The following is a 20,328-nucleotide window of genomic DNA, read 5'->3' as shown; positions in this document are numbered from 1 at the left end:
CAAGGGACACGGGTTTGAGTCCTGGTCTGGGAAGATCCCACATGCCGTGGAGCAACTAAGCCCGTGCACCACAACTTCTGAGCCCGTGCTCTAGAGCCCACGAGCCACAACTTCTGAGCCCGTGTGCTGCAACTACTGAAGCCCACATGCCTAGAGCCCGTGCTCCGCGACAAGAGAAGCCACCGTGATGAGAAGCCCGCGCACGAGGACGAAGAGTAGCCCCCACTCGCCGCAACTAGAGAATGCCCGCGCGCAGCAACGAAGACCCAACACAGCCAAAAATAAATAAATAAATAAATAAATTTTAAAAAAAGGCAATGCTTGATTAACTATCAAACAAAAATTATAGCTGCACGTATCAGATATTCGGAAAATGGAGAGATGTGGGCGAGGATGGTGTAGGCAGGCTTCTCAGAGACAGTGAGCTATGAGCCACACCTTGAAAGACAGCCAGCGTTTGGAGAGGTGAAAAGGGAGTGGAAGGAGAAGCCAGGTGTGAGGAGGGGGGAAAGCACAACAGTGTAAGGAAGGCACTGCAGTGGGACAGGCATAATAAGACAGTGAGCACAAGAGCCTGAGGCAGAAGACTCAGGGAAGTAACCAAGTACAACACTGGAAACAGGCTCGAAACACCCAGCGGAGGCTCATATGCCAGCTCAAGGAGTTTGAACTGTATTTGCTAGACACTGTGGTATCTAAAGTAGGGTGCACACAACCCTCAGGGTAGGGGTATAAGAAGAAAACTAGAACTTCTATTTATATCTATCTCAATTCTAAAAACTTTATTTTAATACATTTTCTATATCACAAATCACTTGAATAATAAGGTATATAATTTACAAATAAATGTATCAGAGATAAATGCTCAATTTTACTTATGGGGTGCATGATCATAGAAGTTTAGCGACCACTGCTCTAGACCTCAGAGAATCACTGGGCTTTTCACAAGTAGGCAGTGAAATGGATCTAGAGACAGATTCAGTCTGTTCTTCTGGCAAAAAGGTCTGGAAAACCAAACTGAAACCAAGAGAGGATAAGCAATCAGGAGACTTCTGTGGTAGTCCAGGCATAATATAAAAGGCTTATTAGAAACGGGTGGAATGGACAAGAGGAGAGAGAAATTACAAAGGGAGAATAAACAGGGTTTTTGGTGACAGGGAATAAAGAGACAAAAATTGTTCTGAGGTTTTCAGCCTAGATGCCTGAATGAATCACAGTGATATTATTAGAGAAAGGGGGCACTGGAGAAATCCACCTGGAGATATGAATTTGAGATCAAAGCTTAACAGGTAATACGTGAAACCACTAGGAGAAACAGGGTAGACAGAGAAGAATTTCTCAACCTGATGGAGCCCAGAAGAGGCTTCTGCTGTTCATTAGCCAGTCACCACACCTAAATACAACGGTGGCTAAGAGTCAATGCACTGAGAATGCGACACACAGACTGAAGAGGACCTCAGCCCAGAACAGGAGCCCGTGGCTCAGCTGAGAGTCCTACCTGATCTGGCTTGAGCTCTTCCCGAACGGCCTGGATGGCGTCCCGACACTCACTGAGCATGGATTCAAACAGACGCTCCTTGGTTTCTTCACTTTCAGCCTAAACAAAGGCAGAAGGCAGTAAAAAGATTTTCTTTTGAGTAAGACATAGTACTCTGATGGGAGGAGGGCATAACATCGCTTTGATTCCTCCCATTAGACACAAATACACACATCAACAAAAAAATGGCCCGAATCGGAGATCATTTCAATTGTTAAATATTCTCTATCATATACGATTTTTCTTATGGTTTTAGTCTTTATTTGTATGGAAATGAGAAATATATATATATAAATATAAAGTGAACATACTGAAAAAGTATCTGTATAACTGATCTAAACTGTCAGGCAACAGATGCTTTAATGTTTCCTCTATCATAGAACTTTCTACTATTCTCCTCCAACTCTTCTACCTCTGCTCCCGACCTGCACCTGGCTTCCCTAGACAGGCCTTATGGACTAGATTTGGGGCACTGCTACCTCACATTGAGGCTCAGCACAGCAGAAGTTTCTTTTCCTTACAAATGTAACCCAACGGACTTACACATACTGGATTTCTTTTAAGTCCAAGCAGGTGAGTAACATTACTAATCAATACCCAATCAAAAATATATTTCTCCTAAATGCCATATGAGGTTCTCCTCACTACAGAAATTCTGCCCTCAGATATTCCATATGGCTACGCTGAGAACATTTTTAGGGCAGATGAGGTTGACAAAGCATAGGGCGTCAACCCTCTGCCAGCCGGCTGGGATAAGGCAAAAAAGTGATTCATTAACTGAATACCTGCCAAGCCACATAATCATTCTAAAGAATCTGACTGAGCAGGTGGGAATGAACAAAAAGCAAAAAGGAGATGAACTTGTGTTACTTGCAGACCCACTCTGACATTAGAACATCAACATTCCCATGATTATGTTTGACTTTCCACAGAAACTAACATCCAATCTGATCTCTTGACACTCAACTGACCTCCAAGAAAGCCCCAAAGAAAAGCCGGTACCACCCACTCCTTTAAGAGATGGTTGGGAGGGGCTTAAAGAAAAACCTTTTCTTCTCTTAAGAACGCCTATGTTTTTCCTAGTTTCCAGTGTGGAAAAAAACTTCCTTGTAAATTACCCAATATAAATCGAACATACTTTTCTATTTATAAGTTACTTGACTTCCCTGTTTTTCAGTAACTTAGGAACAAATCAGGGGCACAGCTACTCTATAAACTTATAAAGCCAAACACAGCCACCATTAGCTCGCTGAAGCCTAGAGCAGTGCTGTCCCCTAGAACTTTCTGTGATAATGATGTATCTGCACTGTCCATTGTAGTCGTCATTAGCTACATGTGGCTACTGAGCAATCTGAAATTTTAATTAATGTAAATAGCTGTATGTGTTCAAGTGGCTACTGCACTGGACAGTAAGAATCCAGAGCCCAGCTCTGGAGAAACACACTCACACGAAACACTGTTAATTAAGCATCTCAAGTTAGCAAGACTCTTTATAATCATTTAATCAAACTGGCCAAATTTTTCAAAGTACAGATCCTGTGGAACGGAGCAGCCGCAGAATAAGATACGCGAACAGACCTGGCACTAACCACACACATACCAGAGCCATCTCGTGAGCAGGCAGGATAAACTCCAGCATCAGTTTGATGCCATGCAATCCGGCAAACAGGCCACCGACACCCTTTTAAGATGGGTGGGGTTCAGCAGTCGGGGCAACGGGTGTATAAGTAAGAAAAGAGTAAATTTGGTTTTACCAGCTACACAGGATCTGTCTCCTTTCCTACAGGGAGGGAATGGCTCAAATTAAAAAATTAAAATGATGTCTAAAATGCTAAACCTCTTTAATGCCATGTATTACCTTCGTTCCCTTTGAATAAGGAAACCTCTGTATCAAGGTACTGAACATAAGCAAATTTTCCCTCTGCTTCCAGAAAATTCTAAGTTCCATTGGGAATCTTACAAAAGTCTTAAACTGCAATGAAGGAAAAAGCCTATCTGAAGGGGAGGACTTCAGTCAATTGTGTTTTCCTAACAGCAGCTGCACTGCACAGTGACGTGGAGACCACTACTCTCTGGAGCAGAACTTCTCACGATTCTCCTGGGCTGGACAAAATGTCTCCAAACAGGAAGCCTGAAACATATTTTGCTACTTACCCGCTTATTCTATAAACCTATCTTGGAGGCTAAGATAATCCTGAAGGGGCAGTGGAACAAGAAACACCTCTCTATACGTATGCAGAGGGAGGGTCCCTCAGAATCCACATGCATATGTCTCAAGTCGGCCACTGAACCAACAAGAACATGCTCCTAAACACAGGCGCAAACTCCCTGCATAAGAACTTGTGGTCTGCCTGGACCTTTCCCAGGTGTGCCTATGACAGAGAGAAACCTGAAGCCCAGAAGTAATGTGTTACTCAGTCCTAATAAACAAACTCGAGATCAATTTTTATAAAACTTCAAACACTCTCAGATGTGCTTTTCCACAGCCTCAAACCACATCTCAGCGCTGACTAAAACCAGCTGCTTGTGTCCTGAGGTAGAGACCCCCAGCTCTTTAAAACAGAGCTCCCAGATGGTTTTCGCTTGTCTACAAAAATTGCTGGAAGGTGGTGGTGTGACTGAGAGACAACAAGGCGAGTCTGACCACATTCTCCACCACACTCGCAGGAGAACCAAGGGGATGGAAACCAAGCCTGGCTCGGCCCAGTGAGGTCTAGTGAAAAACACATGGGACTTGAGTAAAAGAGGATACAAACCTCACTTAAAAATTTTTTTTTTTTTTAGAGAAAAGGGGAAATGATCTCCCTTCCAGTCAAACATTAAAACATTAGCCATAACCTGAGGATAAGAATCATGAAACCTGCAGAGACTTTAAAGCTGCCCACCCCCCACCCCACCCAAGAGCTGCCTTACACCCTCAAATCACCACCAGTGACAATTCAGGTAGGACCAAGGACTAACAAAGCAAAACAGAAATAAATCATAAAGTAAGACAATATTAAAGACATGAGAACATAAAGCTTGGCTAAAGAAAGGAAGGATTTTGCAGCTGGATTCTGGCAGCTGATTAAGCCTCAGCTCCAGTCTTTGCAGTTTAATATTATCTCCCTGAATTATTTCTTCCTTCCATGCTTTTCAGTAAACTGCAGTTTTAGTGTTTAAATGTCATTAAAAACCTCTACAAGCAAGCAAGAAGCTGGGGCTACCAAATTCCTGCATTCCAGTTCCCAGAGGGTGGCAAACACCAACATCAACCAGGTTAGGAAACACTGTAATGAAAAGCCCTGTCTCTCTCAGGCAGAGTGCTTGGTTTCCAGGGCAGAGAACTCGATACAATAAGGAGAACAGGCAAATCATCTGACAGTGGCACCAAGGAGCAAGAAGTTCTTCTGGAGATTAGCCTCAAACGGCCAAAGGGCATTTCCCACATTTTATAACCCACGGTTCATTCAGTTCAATACACATTTAATCAGCCACAGTGCTAGACCTGACATCTCAGGATTTAACTAAACTTTGACACTGCACTTAAATTACTTTATTTACTGGCTTGACCTGGTGGTATATGTGTGATATAGCACATTAGGCACGTAACTGTTTTTAATGTTGTTTTTTTTTTTTTAATTTTTATTGGAGTATAGTTGCTTTACAATGTTGTGTTAGTTTCTACTGTACAGCAAAGTGAAACAGCTATACATATACATATATCCCCTCTTTTTTGGATTTCCTTCCCATTTAGGTCACCACAGAGCACTGAGTAGAGTTCCCTGTGCTATACAGTAGGTTCTCACTAGTTATCTATTTTATACATAGTATCAATAGTGTATATATGTCAATCCCAATCTCCCAATCCATCCCCCCACACCCCGCTTTTAATGTTAAAACCTTAATGGTATTCCTGGGATTAATACACATTTTGTTTGATCTACCAAATTATTTAAAGGTCTCTGATACTCAAGTGATCCTAATGTACTGTAAGATGCTTGAAAACCGCAGATAACTGTATTCACCACAACGAGCACATTAACCAGGCACTTAAAAGATTCTACAAACATTAAAATGATAAGGGAATACTGTAAACTCTGTCAGTAAAATCAACAATTTACATGAAAGTAATAATTTCCTTTAAAAAAATAAAATCCAAACTGACACAACATAAAACAGGAAATCCGAATAGCCCTACAACTTGTAAAGGAATAATATTTGTTTAAAACAAGCAAAAACAAATTTTAAAAACCTTCTCACAAAGAAAACTCCAGGACCAATGGTATCACTGGTGAATTATAACAAACATTTAAGGAAAAAAAAATACCAGTGTTACATACTCTTTCAGAAAAAGAGAAGAAGGGAACATCTCCAAATTTGTTTTATTAGGTATGTATAACCCTGACACCAACCCTAAAAAAGACATTACATACAAGACAAGAAAATCATAGGCCACTATTTCTCATGAAAACAGATGCAAAATTCTTAAAGTATTAACAAACCAAATCCAGCAATGTATAAATAAAAAGTACAATATATTATAACCAAGTGGGTTAAACCAGATATTCAAGGTTGGTTTAAACACTGAAAATTAATCAATGTAATTCACTACGTTAACAGGCTTCAAATATTCTTCCTGCTTCAGCCTTTAAAGATTTGAAACTATCCCTATATGGTTCTTTCCAACCCTTTGATTTCATACACTCTTCAAACACACCACTGTATCTTACAGGATAACAATTAAAAACTCATACAGGGGCTTCCCTGGTGGCGCAGTGGTTGAGAATCTGCCTGCCAATGCAGGGGACACGGGTTCGAGCCCTGGTCTGGGAAGATCCCACATGCCGTGGAGCAACTAGGCCCGTGAGTCACAACTACTGAGCCTGCGCATCTGGAGCCTGTGCTCCACAACAAGAGAGGCCACAACAGTGAGAGGCCCGTGCACTGCGATGAAGAGTGGCCCCCGCTCGCCGCAACTAGAGAAAGCCCTTGCACAGAAACAAAGACCCAATACAGCCAAAAAACAAACAAACAAATAAATAAAAAAAAAAAAAAAAAAAAAACTCATACAGGACTTCCCTGGTGGCACAGTGGTCAAGAATCTGCCTGCTAATTCAGGGGACACGGGTTCGATCCCTGGTCCAGGAAGATCCCACATGCCACGGAGCAGCTAAGCCCGTGTACCACAACTACTGAGCCTGCACTCTAGAGCCTGCATGACACAACTACTGAAGCCCGTGCAATCTAGGGCCCATGCTCCGCAACAAGGGAAGCCATCGCAATGAGAAGCCGGCGCACTGCAACAAAGAGTAGCCCCTGCTCGCTGCAGCTAGAGAAAGTCATGGTCAGTCACCTGATCACAGGTTGTTTTCTTAAGTCAGGTTGATTTCTTAAAAACATTTATATTTTGGGACTCCCCTGGTGGTCCAGTGGGTAAGACTCCGTGCTCCCAATGCAGGGGGCCCGGGTTCGATCCCTGGTTGGGGAACTAGATCCCACATGCCGCAGCTAAGAAGTCCACATGATGCAACTAAAGATTCTGCATACCACAACTAAGACACGCCACAGCCAAAATAAATAAATAAATAAATAAATAGAATTTTTAAAAAATTTATATTTTATAAATGTTAAGCATGAACAGCTTTTTAAAGTTACTTAATAAATGTTATCTTTTCTTGTCCTTTGTCTGATGTATGTCTGTGGCCCCATTCCTAAGGAGTCCCTATTTTATTTGCCCCTACTGACCTCCCTTGCCCCCTATTCTATCCAGAATTTCTGCCCCATTGTCACCGCCTGATGCCTGGCACAGAACTGTAGCAGTTCTTTTCTTCCAGTATGCATCGCTTTAAAACAAAAGAGTTAACCCAGTTGCATAATCTAAATGGTTGCTATCAGCCCTAGTGCAGAAGAGAGACCTCTATACCCTAAATGCCAATGAAATGTTCTCAGCAGTTTAGTCTTTTAGATTAACGAAAACTCAACTTTCTGGTATTGTTCTAGTCTTCTGTCTTTCAAGGAGATAAAGGGTAAATAAGGGGTAATATGTAATACAAACAAAAGGCACAAAGAAATCCTTCAATTGTTGAAAGCTGTCCCCAACCCAAAGGAGCCATTCTGGAACAAGTCACTGAAAGGTTTGGATGCTTAAGACAACTCATCAGCACAACTAAGAAAGCACCTCATACAAACATCACCCCGGGTGCAGTAGCTTGCTGTGAAGTCTCATGAAATGCCACGGGTCCCTGCTGAGGCTGGAGACACAGGGAGCAGCCTAGTTTTTTCTCAGACGTTCTTCACCTAATATGGAGAAGGAGCTCTAAAAAAACGCCTCAATCACTGCCTACTTCATACAAACCAAGATGACCAGGATCTCTCATCTTTTGGAACTCATTTGGTTGTTCACACCCGCAAACAGGTAAGAATTATCTCAGCAGGAGCATCAGGTAGTATGGCTTTGCATGAATACTGCATATACACCTCACATAAAACAAGATGTTCTGGTTTAGCTGTCTTTAAAGGGCCCAGGAACAAGAGGTGGCCCTTTAGGGCTAGAAGGTTAGGACAAGAGGTCAGACGGACACAAGGGACATAACAGTCATGCTGCTGCACCACCTGCTGGGCCGAATGTAAACCCTGACTTTAAGCAGACCCTTGTTGCTCCCATTTTTACTGAAGGCTGTCACTGTCAATTTCTTTGCCGTCCAAACATAAGAACTCCTTGATAAACTCAGCTTTCAAAATAATTTTATTCAAGAGGGTACATCTTGAGACTGTTACCAAATCCCAAGCAGCAACAAAACACTACATGTTAAACACTCAGGGACAACCTCCAGACACACACAGAAGAGAACAGAATAGGTCCTTGCTCCTTACCTGGGCGATGGCTGCCTCATTGTCGGCCAATCCCAGTAAAAAGATCCTCACTTTGTCGATCCTCACCGGGACCGCTCTGCCTCTCCATTCCACTTCACTCATGGTGGCTGCCTGCTTGGCTCGAGTCTGCGTGATCAACGCCTGGAAGGCAGTTTTAAAAAGTTAAAGCTTTAACTGTGGATATGAGTGATCAAGGTGGAAATCAGTGGAAACCATCATTTGTCTCTTTCTAAAACATATTACAGCTTATAGAGTATATACAAATTTGTATTTAAATTCCTCCCTGGCGTATTTCTTAGCTTATAGAAACTCCAATATTAAAAGGACACAACAGAAGGCTAACAAGAGCAACACTAAGTTTTGGCAAGGGTGTAAGGAGAAAAGCATTGCAAGCAGAAATGTAAATTAGTAGAAACTTACTAAAAATATTTGTCAATATGTATCAAAAGCTTCCAAAACATTCAATTCCACTTTTACAAATTTATCCTAAGGAAATAACTAAGACTGTATACAAAAACTGGGGACACAGATATTCATGTTAATACCAGTTACCACTTTAAACAATTAACAATAAGTGGTCAAATAAAACATGTACCACAATGGAATACCATGTGGTCACCAAAAGATGTGTGGAAATGTATTTACTGAAGTGGAGAAAATGCACGTGACATTAAATTTAAGAAGCACGTTACTAAACAGTGTATACTGAGATTCTATTTTTAAAACATATGCCTTTTTCTCTACATATACAAGTTTGCGGGACTTCCCTGGTGGTGCAGTGGTTAAGAATCTGCCTGTCAATACAGGGGACATGGGTTCGAGCCCTAGTCCGGGAAGATCCCACATGCTGCAGAGCAACTAAGCCCGTGCCCCACAACTACCGAGCCGGCGCTCTAGACCCCACGAGCCACAACTACTGAAGCCAGCGCGCCTAGAGCCCATGCTCCGCAACTAGAGAAGCCACCACAGTGAGAAGCCTGTGCACCACAATGAAGAGTAGCCCCCGCTTGCCGCAACTAGAGAAAGCCCGCATGCACTAGTGAAGACCCAAAGCAGCCATAAATAAATAAATAAATAAAAATTAAAAAAAAAAAAGTTTGCAAGATATTCATCATATCATTAACAGTGGTTACCTCTGGGTGGTAACCCACACGATTCTGTTTTTTAAAAAATTTATTTATTTTATTTTTATTTTTGGCTGTGTTGGGTCTTTGTTGCTGTGCGCGGGTTTTCTCTAGTTGCGGCGAGCGGGGGCTACTGTTCATTGCAGTGCGAGGGCCTCTCATTGCAGTGGCTTCTCTTGTTGTGGAGCACGGGCTCTAGGCACGTGGGCCTCGGCAGCTGTGGCACGCGGGCTCCAGAACACAGGCTCAGCAGTTGTGGCGCACGGGCCCAGGTGCTCCGCAGCATGTGGGATCTTCCCAGACCAGGGTTCAAACCCATGTCCCCTGCAAGGGCAGGCGGATTCTCAACCAATGCGCCACAAGGGAAGCCCCTAAATGATTCTATTTTTTTTTCCCCCAATCTTTCCCAGTCTTTTATATTTCCTACTTTTTCTATGAGTACCAAAGTAAGAAAGTTGAACACTTTAAAATATTAAGTGAAAATAGTTTTTGTTAAAAATAGATATAAATATGCATATATTGACAGCAATTATCCTTGGATGACAGGATTATGGATTACTTCTTTTACTGGACTTTTTTCAAACCAAAGACTTTTCACAAAAATGTGCATACTAGATTACCTCCAATTTTTCAGCCAGGAGACCCTCAGTGCCCCCTGACCTCAATCTCATCTGCATGAGTTCATTGATAGCTGACTGGTCCCCTGAGAAAAAGAGAGATATTGAGTGGAAAATCCTCGAGCAAGTTGGCTGTTCCCTCAAGAACCACTAGATTCAACTCCAAGCTCTTCTCCCCCACAAGCACGTTTCAAGGACTCCCAAGTCCTTTCACAAAGCTCTTGGTGAGTACAGAAGATGGCAGGGCCAAAACTGAAGCAATGGAATTCCCTTCTGGGTTTCGAGCAGGTCTAACTCTGACAATTCTACTTTTTTCATCAACCAAAACCCAGGCCAAAGATGGAAGCAAGGGAAAGGGAAGAAAGTTAAAGAAATTCTCTAGGCTTTCTGAGATGAACCACCACCAAGCCACCTGTTGATGCCCCACGCAGCCCGCTCACCAATGTTATATGCACAGTAGCGGATGTTGGGCGAGATCTCCTCCACACGCTGGTTGTACAGCACAGCCTGCTCCTCTGTGAAAGCGCTGGCCAGCTTCTCATAGATAGTCCTGCGAGGAAAAAAACATCATGGTTCACGGCACCCTCACTTTAAGAAAATAAACTCACAAGGAACACAGACCAACTACCAGAACTGGCATGTTCTGAGGCTGAAAGAGAAGAATCAACATTTCTAAAGAGAAGAAAACAAGAAAGAAATTGTAGTAATTTTCACAGAAACAAGCATTAGCTGACATGCAGCTTGAATGTGACTATCATCAAAACTGGTCACAGTTATAAAGCAGAAACTAACACACCATTGTAAAGCAATTATACTCCAATAAAGATATTAAAAAAAAAACAACCAAAAAACTGGTCACAGCCTTTGGACCAGAGGACTTACTTGCATTTGTTAAAAGCCTCAATGGCGGCTTTCCATTCTTGATGTTCAAACCGCAGCATTCCTGAGAGGTAAGCTGTGTAAGCCTGTAAAGGTGATGGGAAAAGAGAAACTGCTTCAACACCCGACAACCAGACAGCCCAATCTCCTCTACTTGCTTCGAACTTTGATATCAAGAATACAGAGATATTCAGGTTGATTCTAAAAGAAAAAAATTTATTTCACTAATAAAATGTGATACATAGGTAATTTTATGATTCATTTTACTTCCTAGGAAAGAACTTCAAAATAAAGAAAATTTGTTCTCTTCATTTTATTTAACAACCCGCTTCTGGGCTATAACATAAGCATCAAAAATTGAAATATCTTTCATCTCTTTTCAAATATTACGAAAAAAATTCTTATTTTGTGAACTTCCCAGATACAAGTTCTCCATGCACATATCAAAAGAAGCATGGGCTTCCTTAAAAGTTAGAGCTAATTGTTAAAAACCAAGAGCTCAAAAACAAAAACAAGAGCCAACTTCACTTTTTAAAAGAAAGATTAGGTTTTTTCCTCTCCTGACTACCAACATATAATGTAAGAAACTCTGTTCTGTTTACGTCTCTAATCTCCACAATAAAGCAAAGCTGACGTTAAGACACTAACCTGAGCCTCCAACTTGGTCTTGGCGTCCACACGATTGCTCTCACACAAGCGTTCCAACTCCTCCGCATGCTTCACAGCTTTGCGTAGGCGAGATAACAAGTGGAACCGTTTTCGAGGTTCAGTGTTGGCTTCCTGTTTGAGCTGCATGGCATAGCTCCAGGCTCTCTCAGCATCCATCAGAACCAGAAGCAAATATCTAAACCAGAGACAGAATGGGCCAACTGAACAGCAAAGGCCAGGAGCACCAGACTCAGATATTCTCTGACGTGCAATCTTTGGCCTCTCAACTTTTCCCTATGCTCTCCCTTGCTTTCCTCCTCAGAGCTGCTCTTCAGTATCAACCATGGCTCCCAAATCAGCATCTCTGATAGGTTTCTAACCACCTATCAGACACATCTCATTGAAAAGCCTGCTATCGCCTCAAACTTGGCAAATTCAGACTTACCCCTCCCAAATTTAGCAAATAGAGGCAGTCTAGCTAGGCACATAATCTGGCCTCATCTTTGAATCATATCTCCTTCATCCCAACTCAGTTAGAAACCAAGTCCTTGAGAAGTAGTGTATACACACATATATATATATGTGTGTGTGTATTTTTTTAAATTGAAGTATAGCTGACTTAAAACATTATATTAGTTTCAGGTGTACCACACAGAGATCCGATATTTTTATACATTATGAAATGATCACCACAGGAAGTCTAGTCACCATACAAAGGTATTACTATATTATTGACTATATTCCCTATGTTGTGCATTATATCCCTGTGACTCTATTGTATAACTGGAAGTTTGTACTTCTTAATCCCCTTCCCCTATTTCACCCACGCCTTCCCACTTCTCTCCCCCCTGGCAACCACCAGCTTGTTCTCTACAAGTCTGTTTTGTTTGTTCATTTGTTTTTTAGATTCCACATATAAGTGAGATCATACAGTATCTGTCTTCCCCTAATTTCACTTAGCATAATACTCTCTAGGTCCATCCATGTTGTCGCAAATGGCAAGATTTCATTCTTTTTTATGGCTGAGTCACATATATGTAACCTGATCTTGCTTTTACAAGAAGAAGTGGGCATCTTTGTTTCTGTTTCTGAGCTCTGGTTTAAATATAGATATAGACATAGATTTAGATATAAAACCTTCTTTATCTGTTATCTATCAGTGGACACTTAGGCTGCTTCCACATCTTAGCTATTGTAAACAATGCTACACAATAAACGCTGGTGTGCATGTATCTTTTTTAATTCGTGTTTTTGGGGGGTTTTTTTCAGATACATACCCAGAAGTGGAATTGCTGAGTCATACAGTTCTATTTTTAATTTTTGGAGGAACCTCTGTACTGTTTTCCATAGTGACCGCACCAATTTACATTCCCACCAACAGTGCACGAGGGCTCCCTTCTCTCCACATCCTCACCAACACTTGTTATTTCCTGTCTTTTTTTTTTTTTTTTTTTTTTTTTTAAATATTTATTTATTTATTTATTTATTTTTGGCTGTGTTGGGTCTTCGTTTCTGTGCGAGGGCTTTCTCTAGTTGTGGCAAGTGGGGGTCACTCTTCATCGCGGTGCGTGGGCCTTTCACTGTCGCGGCCTCTCTTGCTGCGGATCACAGGCTCCAGACGCGCAGGCTCAGTAATTGTGGCACACGGGCTTAGTTGCTCCGCGGCATGTGGGATCTTCCCAGACCAGGGCTCGAACCCGTGTCCCCTGCATTGGCAGGCAGACTCTCAACCACTGCGCCACCAGGGAAGCCCATTTCCTGTCTTTTTGATCACAGCTATTCCGACAGGTGTGAGGTGATATCTCATCGTGGTTCTGATTTGCATTTCCCTGACAACTAGTGATGTGGAGCATCTTTTCAGGTGCCTGATGGCCATCTGTATAACTTCCTTAGAAAAATTTCTATTCAGATCCTCTGCCCATTTTTTAATTGAATTGTTTGTTTTTTTGATATTGAGCTGTATGAGTTCTTTATATATTTTGGATATTAACCCCTCATCGGATATATCATTTGGAAATATCTTCTCCCATTTAACAGGTTGCCTGTTCATTTTGTTGATGGTTTCTTTCGCTGGGCAAAGAGAGGCAGTATATTGAAGTGGTTAAGAGCCTGGATTGGAATCTCAGTGCCACCACTCACTAGCTGTGTGACTTTGGGCAAAATACTAACCTTTCTGTGCTTCACTCTCCCATGCAGTAATACATATAACACACTTAGACCAGAGCCTGGCACTTACTAACTGCTATATAAGTTAGCTACTTTATTATTATTATGGTGAATCTTTCTTGAAACTACTGCCTTGATTCATCTTCCTTTAACTGCAGCTTAGCCTGGTCTCACTGTTGTAACAGACTCTTCCTAACTTGATCTCATCGGATTTAATCAATCCAGCCTGCTTCGTCCCATCATGCTCTAGTTTTCTGACTGTCTCATACACTAAGCTCCGAGCCTCTTCGCTGCCTGAGCAGTAGCTAACAACTGCCCAGAGCATTACAGTTCCTACACTGCATCCAAAGACACCATGGCACGCTGTTTCCCCAAACACAGAATGTCTTTTCCTCTCACAAATCCTGAAAGGTCCAGCCTCCTCCATGCAGGCTTCCTGGCTTCCCCATCAAGAACCCCCAAACTAACTTCTCCCTTCCAAGACTTCAGAATTCTTATCAGTAAATGACACACAATATGGCAGTTTTGCTATCCTGTAGTGTTCCCTGTTCTGTACTCAACCAATATCTCTCAACAATATCAGAGTCAATGAGTTTCAGTAACTATGCCTCCCCAACTCTTCTACATCCAGTATGGTGTCTAACTCAGTTCTGGTCACAACTCGCCCAGGGGACAGCAAACTTTTTTCATAAAGGGCCCAACAGTAAGTATTTTAGGCTTTATAGGCCATATGGTCTCTGTCACAACTACTCTGCTACCGTAGCACAAAAGCAGCTGTAAGCAATATCTAAATAAATGGTGTGGCTGTGTTCCAACTTTATTTACAATAAACAGGTGGCAGGAAGACCATTTTGGTCCACAGGTCAAAGTCTGAGGAACTGACCCATAGACTTTTAATACATATTGCTTTGATAGAGTAATCCTGTCATGTTAAGCATGAATGCATTCAGCACTGAAATACAAAACTCTTCTGTAATAATTTACACATGGCCAGATTTCGCTTAAGACATAATGGTTTAAGTAAGCACTCAGACATTGAAATTTGCGTTCTAGAAACCTTACCTAATAACCAGTTAGAGTCTAATAGCTTACTTCAACATTTACCATGCTACCATAGTTCCTGAACAAGTTAGAGAGTCTCTCTGAGGCTCAGTCTCCTCATCTTACGACACAGGAGTAGTAAAGATGTCTATTCCACAGGGTCACGTGAAATAACTAAGAGTCTGACACAACACCTGTCACGCTGTAATTGTTCAATAAATGTATTAGCAAGATGCATTCAGCACTTAGCACTGAGCAGTCAATACCTGTTATCGGTCAGAAGATCTTCAGTTACTTTTTTCCCTGTGAATTTGTGTCTGTTCCCCATCTTGAAGTTGAGTGTTTTCCGAAGACGTCTTTGTCTACGGGAACAGTAGCCTCTGTAGGAAACCACAACCAAAAATCATTTGGCCAAGCTGATAATACTTTCAATAGTAAATTCTACAATAAGGTAAGGTCAAAAGTTTGGGGGTATTCTACTTATGGTTGCTGTAGATACCACCATCCTCTTGCAAACATTTATTGAATGGAAACCTGCAAGCAATATGACTGGTACCACAGAAAACATGAAGAGATGAGGACACAGCACCCATTCTCAAAGAACCCATACTCTAGTTGGAGAGAATCATGCAGATAAAATGGCAACCAAAAAAACAAGGCAAATGTCAAATTGAACAAGTAATCATTCTCTTCTTGCTAACCCACTTTGCTGGAGCGGACTTATGGTGGGTTTTGAAAGAATGAGTAGGATTCTGATGGATGTGAAAGGGAAGCAGGGGCGTCCTGAGGGAGACTGTGATGATAATGAAGGCGTGGAGAAAGAAGCTGCAAGCATATTGGAAGAAAAGTGAGGAGGTTAATTAGGATATCAATAAGAAAACTATAAACATCACCTCTGTGCCAAGCCTCTCTCTTCTGTACTCATGCAACTTTTTATTCTTACTTCTACTACAATATGAGAGCATTATATTATGTTCTTATATGTCTATCTCACTAACATAAACTCCCTTAGTGCAAAGATGATTTTATTTTCAAGTTTCCCCCAATGTCATAGCACAGTGCCTAACATATAGATGTGCAATAAATGTATTTTGACTACATTGTGTAAAAGTACATGTAAAATTTTACCACCCTTAATCAAATAATATAGCATAAAATTTCCAATACAAAATGATATTAAATGGTACTTCAAAATCTCAGTCTTAAAGCTACCAGAGCGGACTTCCCTGGTGGTGCAGTGGTTAAGAATCCGCCTCCCAGTGCAGGGGACACGGGTTCGAGCCCTGGTCCAGGAAGATCCCACATGCCGTGGAGCAACTAAGCCCATTGAGCCACAACTACTGAGTCCACGTGCTGCAACTACTGAAGCCCATGCGCCTAGAGCCTGTGCTCTGCAACGAGAAGCCACCGCAATGAGAACCCCGCGCACCGCAATGAAGAGCAGCTCCTGCTCACTGCAACTAGAGAAAAGCCCAAGTGCAGCAACGAAGACCCAACACAGCCAAAAATAAATAAATAAATAAATTAAAAAAAAAAAAAAAAAAAAAGCTACCAGAGCACAGGTTATTAAAAAGAAGAAATAATAGTCTGACCGAATCTATGAGCTAGATATTTTCCCTTGATTCATAATTATGCTTTAATTATCACTTACCCTTTCACATAAAAATCAAATGGGGGACTTCCCTGGTGGCGCAGTGGTTAAGAATCTGCCTGCCAATGCAGGGGACACGGGTTCGAGCCCTGGTCTGGGAAGATCCCACATGCCGCGGAGCAACTAAGCCCGTGAGCCACAACTAGTGAGCCTGCGCGTCTGGAGCCTGTGCTCCGCAACGGGAGAGGCCGCGACAGTGAAAGGCCCGCGCACCGCGATAAAGAGTGGCCCCCGCTCGCCGCAACTGGAGAAAGCCCTCGCACAGAAACGAAGACCCAACACAGCCAAAAATAAATAAATAAATAAATTTATTAAAAAAAAAAAAATCAAATGGGACACTCACACATTATGAGTAGAAATACAAATCGGTAAAAATTTTCTGGCAATATGGATACGTTTATCAAGATCCTTAAAAACGTTCATACTCCCTGAACTGACAGTCTATTTCTGTACTACTCTATACTAAAGAAATGATCAGAAATACAAAGAGGTATGAACAGATATTCACGGGAACAATATTTTTAAACCTACAAAACTGGCTATGATATAAATAACCAACTTGGGGGAATAGGTAAATAAATTATGGTATGCCTATATATTGAGTTATAATGCAACTAATAAAAATCACATGTATGGAACATTTTTATAGGCATGGAGAAACATGTACCATATAACGTTTGGCAAAAAAGAGGAATACAAAGTTGTATATACGATATGAGCAAACTTATGAAAAAAAATGCATAGAAAGAAACTAGAAGAATAAAAATACTATTTGGTAGGCACATACATACAAATATATTTATGTACTAAAAGACATAAAAACGGACTAAAAGGTACACATCAAAGTCATTTTTATGTTATGAATATTTTACCACCAAAAAATCTAAAAATGTAACATTGAAAACAATTAATAATAACTAGAAAAAACAAAAATTCGAGTCAACCAATAGCCATTCAATTGGGGGACAAAAGCAGACTGCGATTCATCCCTGCAATGGAATACTACTGAGCAGTATGTTAGGTGAGAGAATGTAGACACAAAAGGCTATGTTCTGAAAAAAGCAGAACTATAATGACGGAAATCAGAACAGTGATTGCCAACAGCTGGAATGTAACCCAGATTCTATAATATGGTTAAGTTAAAAAAAAAAAAAAGATTACCATAACTTATTTTCAGCAGAAGCCTCCAATGTATCTGCAATATTGTGAGACAAAATGGATATAAAGATTGGGTCCTTTTAAATCTGAAAATTAAGTATCTTCTTGAGAATTCAATACAAGTTAAGAACTAGACTTTCTAGGGATACTTTCTGGTACAGCAGAATAAGTAGGATAGTAAAAAAGCAAACCAAATTTGAAAATTCCACAGAGATTTGTATATATCTTGCACATGATACTAACCTGTACCTCTGAAAATCTCCATGCCGTAAACCATGCTGCTGCTGGGATTCCTTAATAATCTGAAGAACTAGAGCCAAGATTAAGGAAAAGTTTACAGTGCCAAGAATCCAAATAAATCAAAACATTCATCTATATTAGTACTATTAGTCTACATTTGTATCAAATCACAGCACATTAAACATTTCTGAAATACTTAGTACATAAATGAAATCTCTGGTAAGCATTTTCAGTAGCTATCTTATCATAGGACAGGACCAGGGCTAAGCATGTAGAAAAGTTGACTGCCTGAACTGTTAACTACTTTCAAACTAAAAAAGAAGGGCATCATTAGCCATTGAGGATTAATGAGACCCAACAGCTTAAAGCTGCTGGTTTCTAAATATTGACTACATCTGGGGTGGTTCCCAGTGATTTACACCTGGACCCAATGTTTTACTCATCTTAGCAGATTCAGGTTATAAATGACGTGTACTACTCCTTTATTTGCATAACCTCGTACATCTGCCAAATCTGACTTTCCTTAACAGCTGTGATGTTGCATGTGCCTATGGTGAGCACATGCCAACCAAACCAGACAACAGTTTGTATTAAAATGCTAGTTTTTCTTTTAAAAGAAAAAGCCCTGAGCAAATTCTCCTTTTTAAGAATCTTAAAATATTTAAAGATTATGTCCCAAACTTTAGGAAGTCCAACGACCTTTGTCTACAATTTTAGTTTTCTTTTAAAGTTTCCTCAATGCTTCTTTACAGATGTATTTTAAAATACTGAACAATAAAAGGACTATTTCAATAACTAAAAAGAGACAAACAGATATAAGGTGTGCAGTAAAATCAAGGCATTCCAACATCCATTTGAAAGGATATCACCAGTTCAAAAAGTAAAACTTCAATCTCCTGAAAACTTTACTATATTAAGATGTCAAGCTAAACGTATTATTTCAGAAATTCACCTACATTTTCTCCACTACTTATTCGTTTCAAAAAGCCACAAACTAATGTCATCAACACTCAATTGTGATACACTCTGATGAAAACTAGAAACCGATTCATCTGAATGACTCTCAACAAGATAAAAGGTCTACAGACCTATTAAGAAAGCTATACAAGTAATGTTAACAATCTACAATGATTTATATTCAAAATGGGCAATAAGCTTTCCCTTACAACACTCAACCTTTGCCTCCACTTCCAGAGCATCAAACTGTAATTTTTATTATCCATTCCCCAACGGCTGTCAGACAGAAGTATTAGGCCAAAAGGTCAAGACTGCAGTTTCCTCTCCCCAGTTCATTGGCCCCAGTTGCCAAGGCAGTAGTTCACCAGAGTGGCCAGTGTCAGCCCCATCACCAGCCCCTCCAACTGGGCAACTGCGGGGAAACTGAAGAAAACTGCCCAATATTCCGGTGCCGCTTGAAAGAAGAGGACGTTCCCCAGACTGGAGGACAAAGAAGATGCGAAGAAAGGCCAGTCGAAAACCAGACCCTGAAACTCTAAGTGCCAAAAGGTAGAAGCGAGAGAAACTGCAACCTTCGGCCTCTCCTGCCCAGGTCTTGCCGCAACCCGCCGCCTCTCCCGCCCCCGGCCCGCCAGATCGACACGTAGTCATTGCGAGTTAGGCCCGATTTCTGTAGGATACTCTCCAAACTCAGGCTGTCTCCGAATTCTTTGTTTGCCTTCGATCCAGCTGAAGGCCGTTCGTTTTCCTTATTTTCCTCTCCTCCGGCACCGCGTCCACCACCGCTACCGCCGCTGCTGCTACCACCGCCGCCGGCAGGAACCTGCTTCTCAGCAGCCATCTTGCCCCTGCGCCGCAAAGCAGGACGGGATAGAGGAGGCGGGACGACCGGAGAGAGCGCGCGCGAGAGAGAGAGCGGAGCCGGCTCGGCCGGGCTGACGGGATACCGGCGGACTCCGCCGACGGCCCTGCCCGCAGGCAGCGGCCACTTGTTGGAGTGCGCCTGCGCGTGGGCTAGGCTTCCGGGTTTCAAATGGTGGTGGGCTAGGCTGAGGGCCCGGAAGCTCGCGGACGCCGTAACTGCTGAGGTCTCCTGGGGTAATTCTACTTCCAGTCCACCAAGGGTGGAGGACCCGGAGATGTCCCCCTCCCACACCTCCTGCATCCCTGCACAGGGGATCCGGCTCACGTCCCGCGCACAGAGAGCGGGTGCAGTTGGATAAGACCTTTGGATTTCGGAGTGTCTACCTCCCCGGGGGCTCCGGAGATGGGGTTCCCACCCTACGCAACGAAACACCACGCCTGGGAGGGAACCGCCTCTGTCTGCGCTTTCCTTTGGAGCCGACCATAGTGCAGGGACTTCCTCTGATGGATGGGGATCGGTGCCCTTCCCTGGACTTCCGGTCGAGCAGTCCGAGGAGGGAGAAGTGCTGAAGCGAGGGATACCATGAATCT

General features: G+C 42.0%; 1 protein-coding gene across 1 annotated transcript in view; it reads right to left on the bottom strand.

Moving 5' to 3' along the window:
* Positions 1–19,753, bottom strand: part of SRP68 (signal recognition particle 68) — a 29,822-nt gene extending 10,069 nt beyond the window's left edge. Inside the window, exons 1-9 of the mRNA XM_057536208.1 lie at positions 19,555–19,753; positions 17,920–17,986; positions 15,134–15,247; positions 11,661–11,856; positions 11,016–11,098; positions 10,574–10,683; positions 10,137–10,219; positions 8,393–8,533; positions 1,499–1,597 (exon numbers count right to left, since the gene is read on the bottom strand). Of these exons, the coding sequence (XP_057392191.1) occupies positions 1,499–1,597; positions 8,393–8,533; positions 10,137–10,219; positions 10,574–10,683; positions 11,016–11,098; positions 11,661–11,856; positions 15,134–15,247; positions 17,920–17,986; positions 19,555–19,714 (1,053 nt within the window). The 5' untranslated portion in view covers positions 19,715–19,753. The remainder of the gene's footprint in view (positions 1–1,498; positions 1,598–8,392; positions 8,534–10,136; positions 10,220–10,573; positions 10,684–11,015; positions 11,099–11,660; positions 11,857–15,133; positions 15,248–17,919; positions 17,987–19,554) is intronic.
* Between the last annotated feature and the right edge of the window lie 575 nt (positions 19,754–20,328).

This window comes from Balaenoptera acutorostrata, chromosome 20 (assembly GCF_949987535.1).
Source record: "Balaenoptera acutorostrata chromosome 20, mBalAcu1.1, whole genome shotgun sequence".
Lineage (NCBI taxonomy): Eukaryota > Metazoa > Chordata > Mammalia > Artiodactyla > Balaenopteridae > Balaenoptera > Balaenoptera acutorostrata.
The sequence above is the reverse complement of the archived record's forward strand: the minus strand, read 5'-3'. Positions and strand labels throughout refer to the sequence as shown.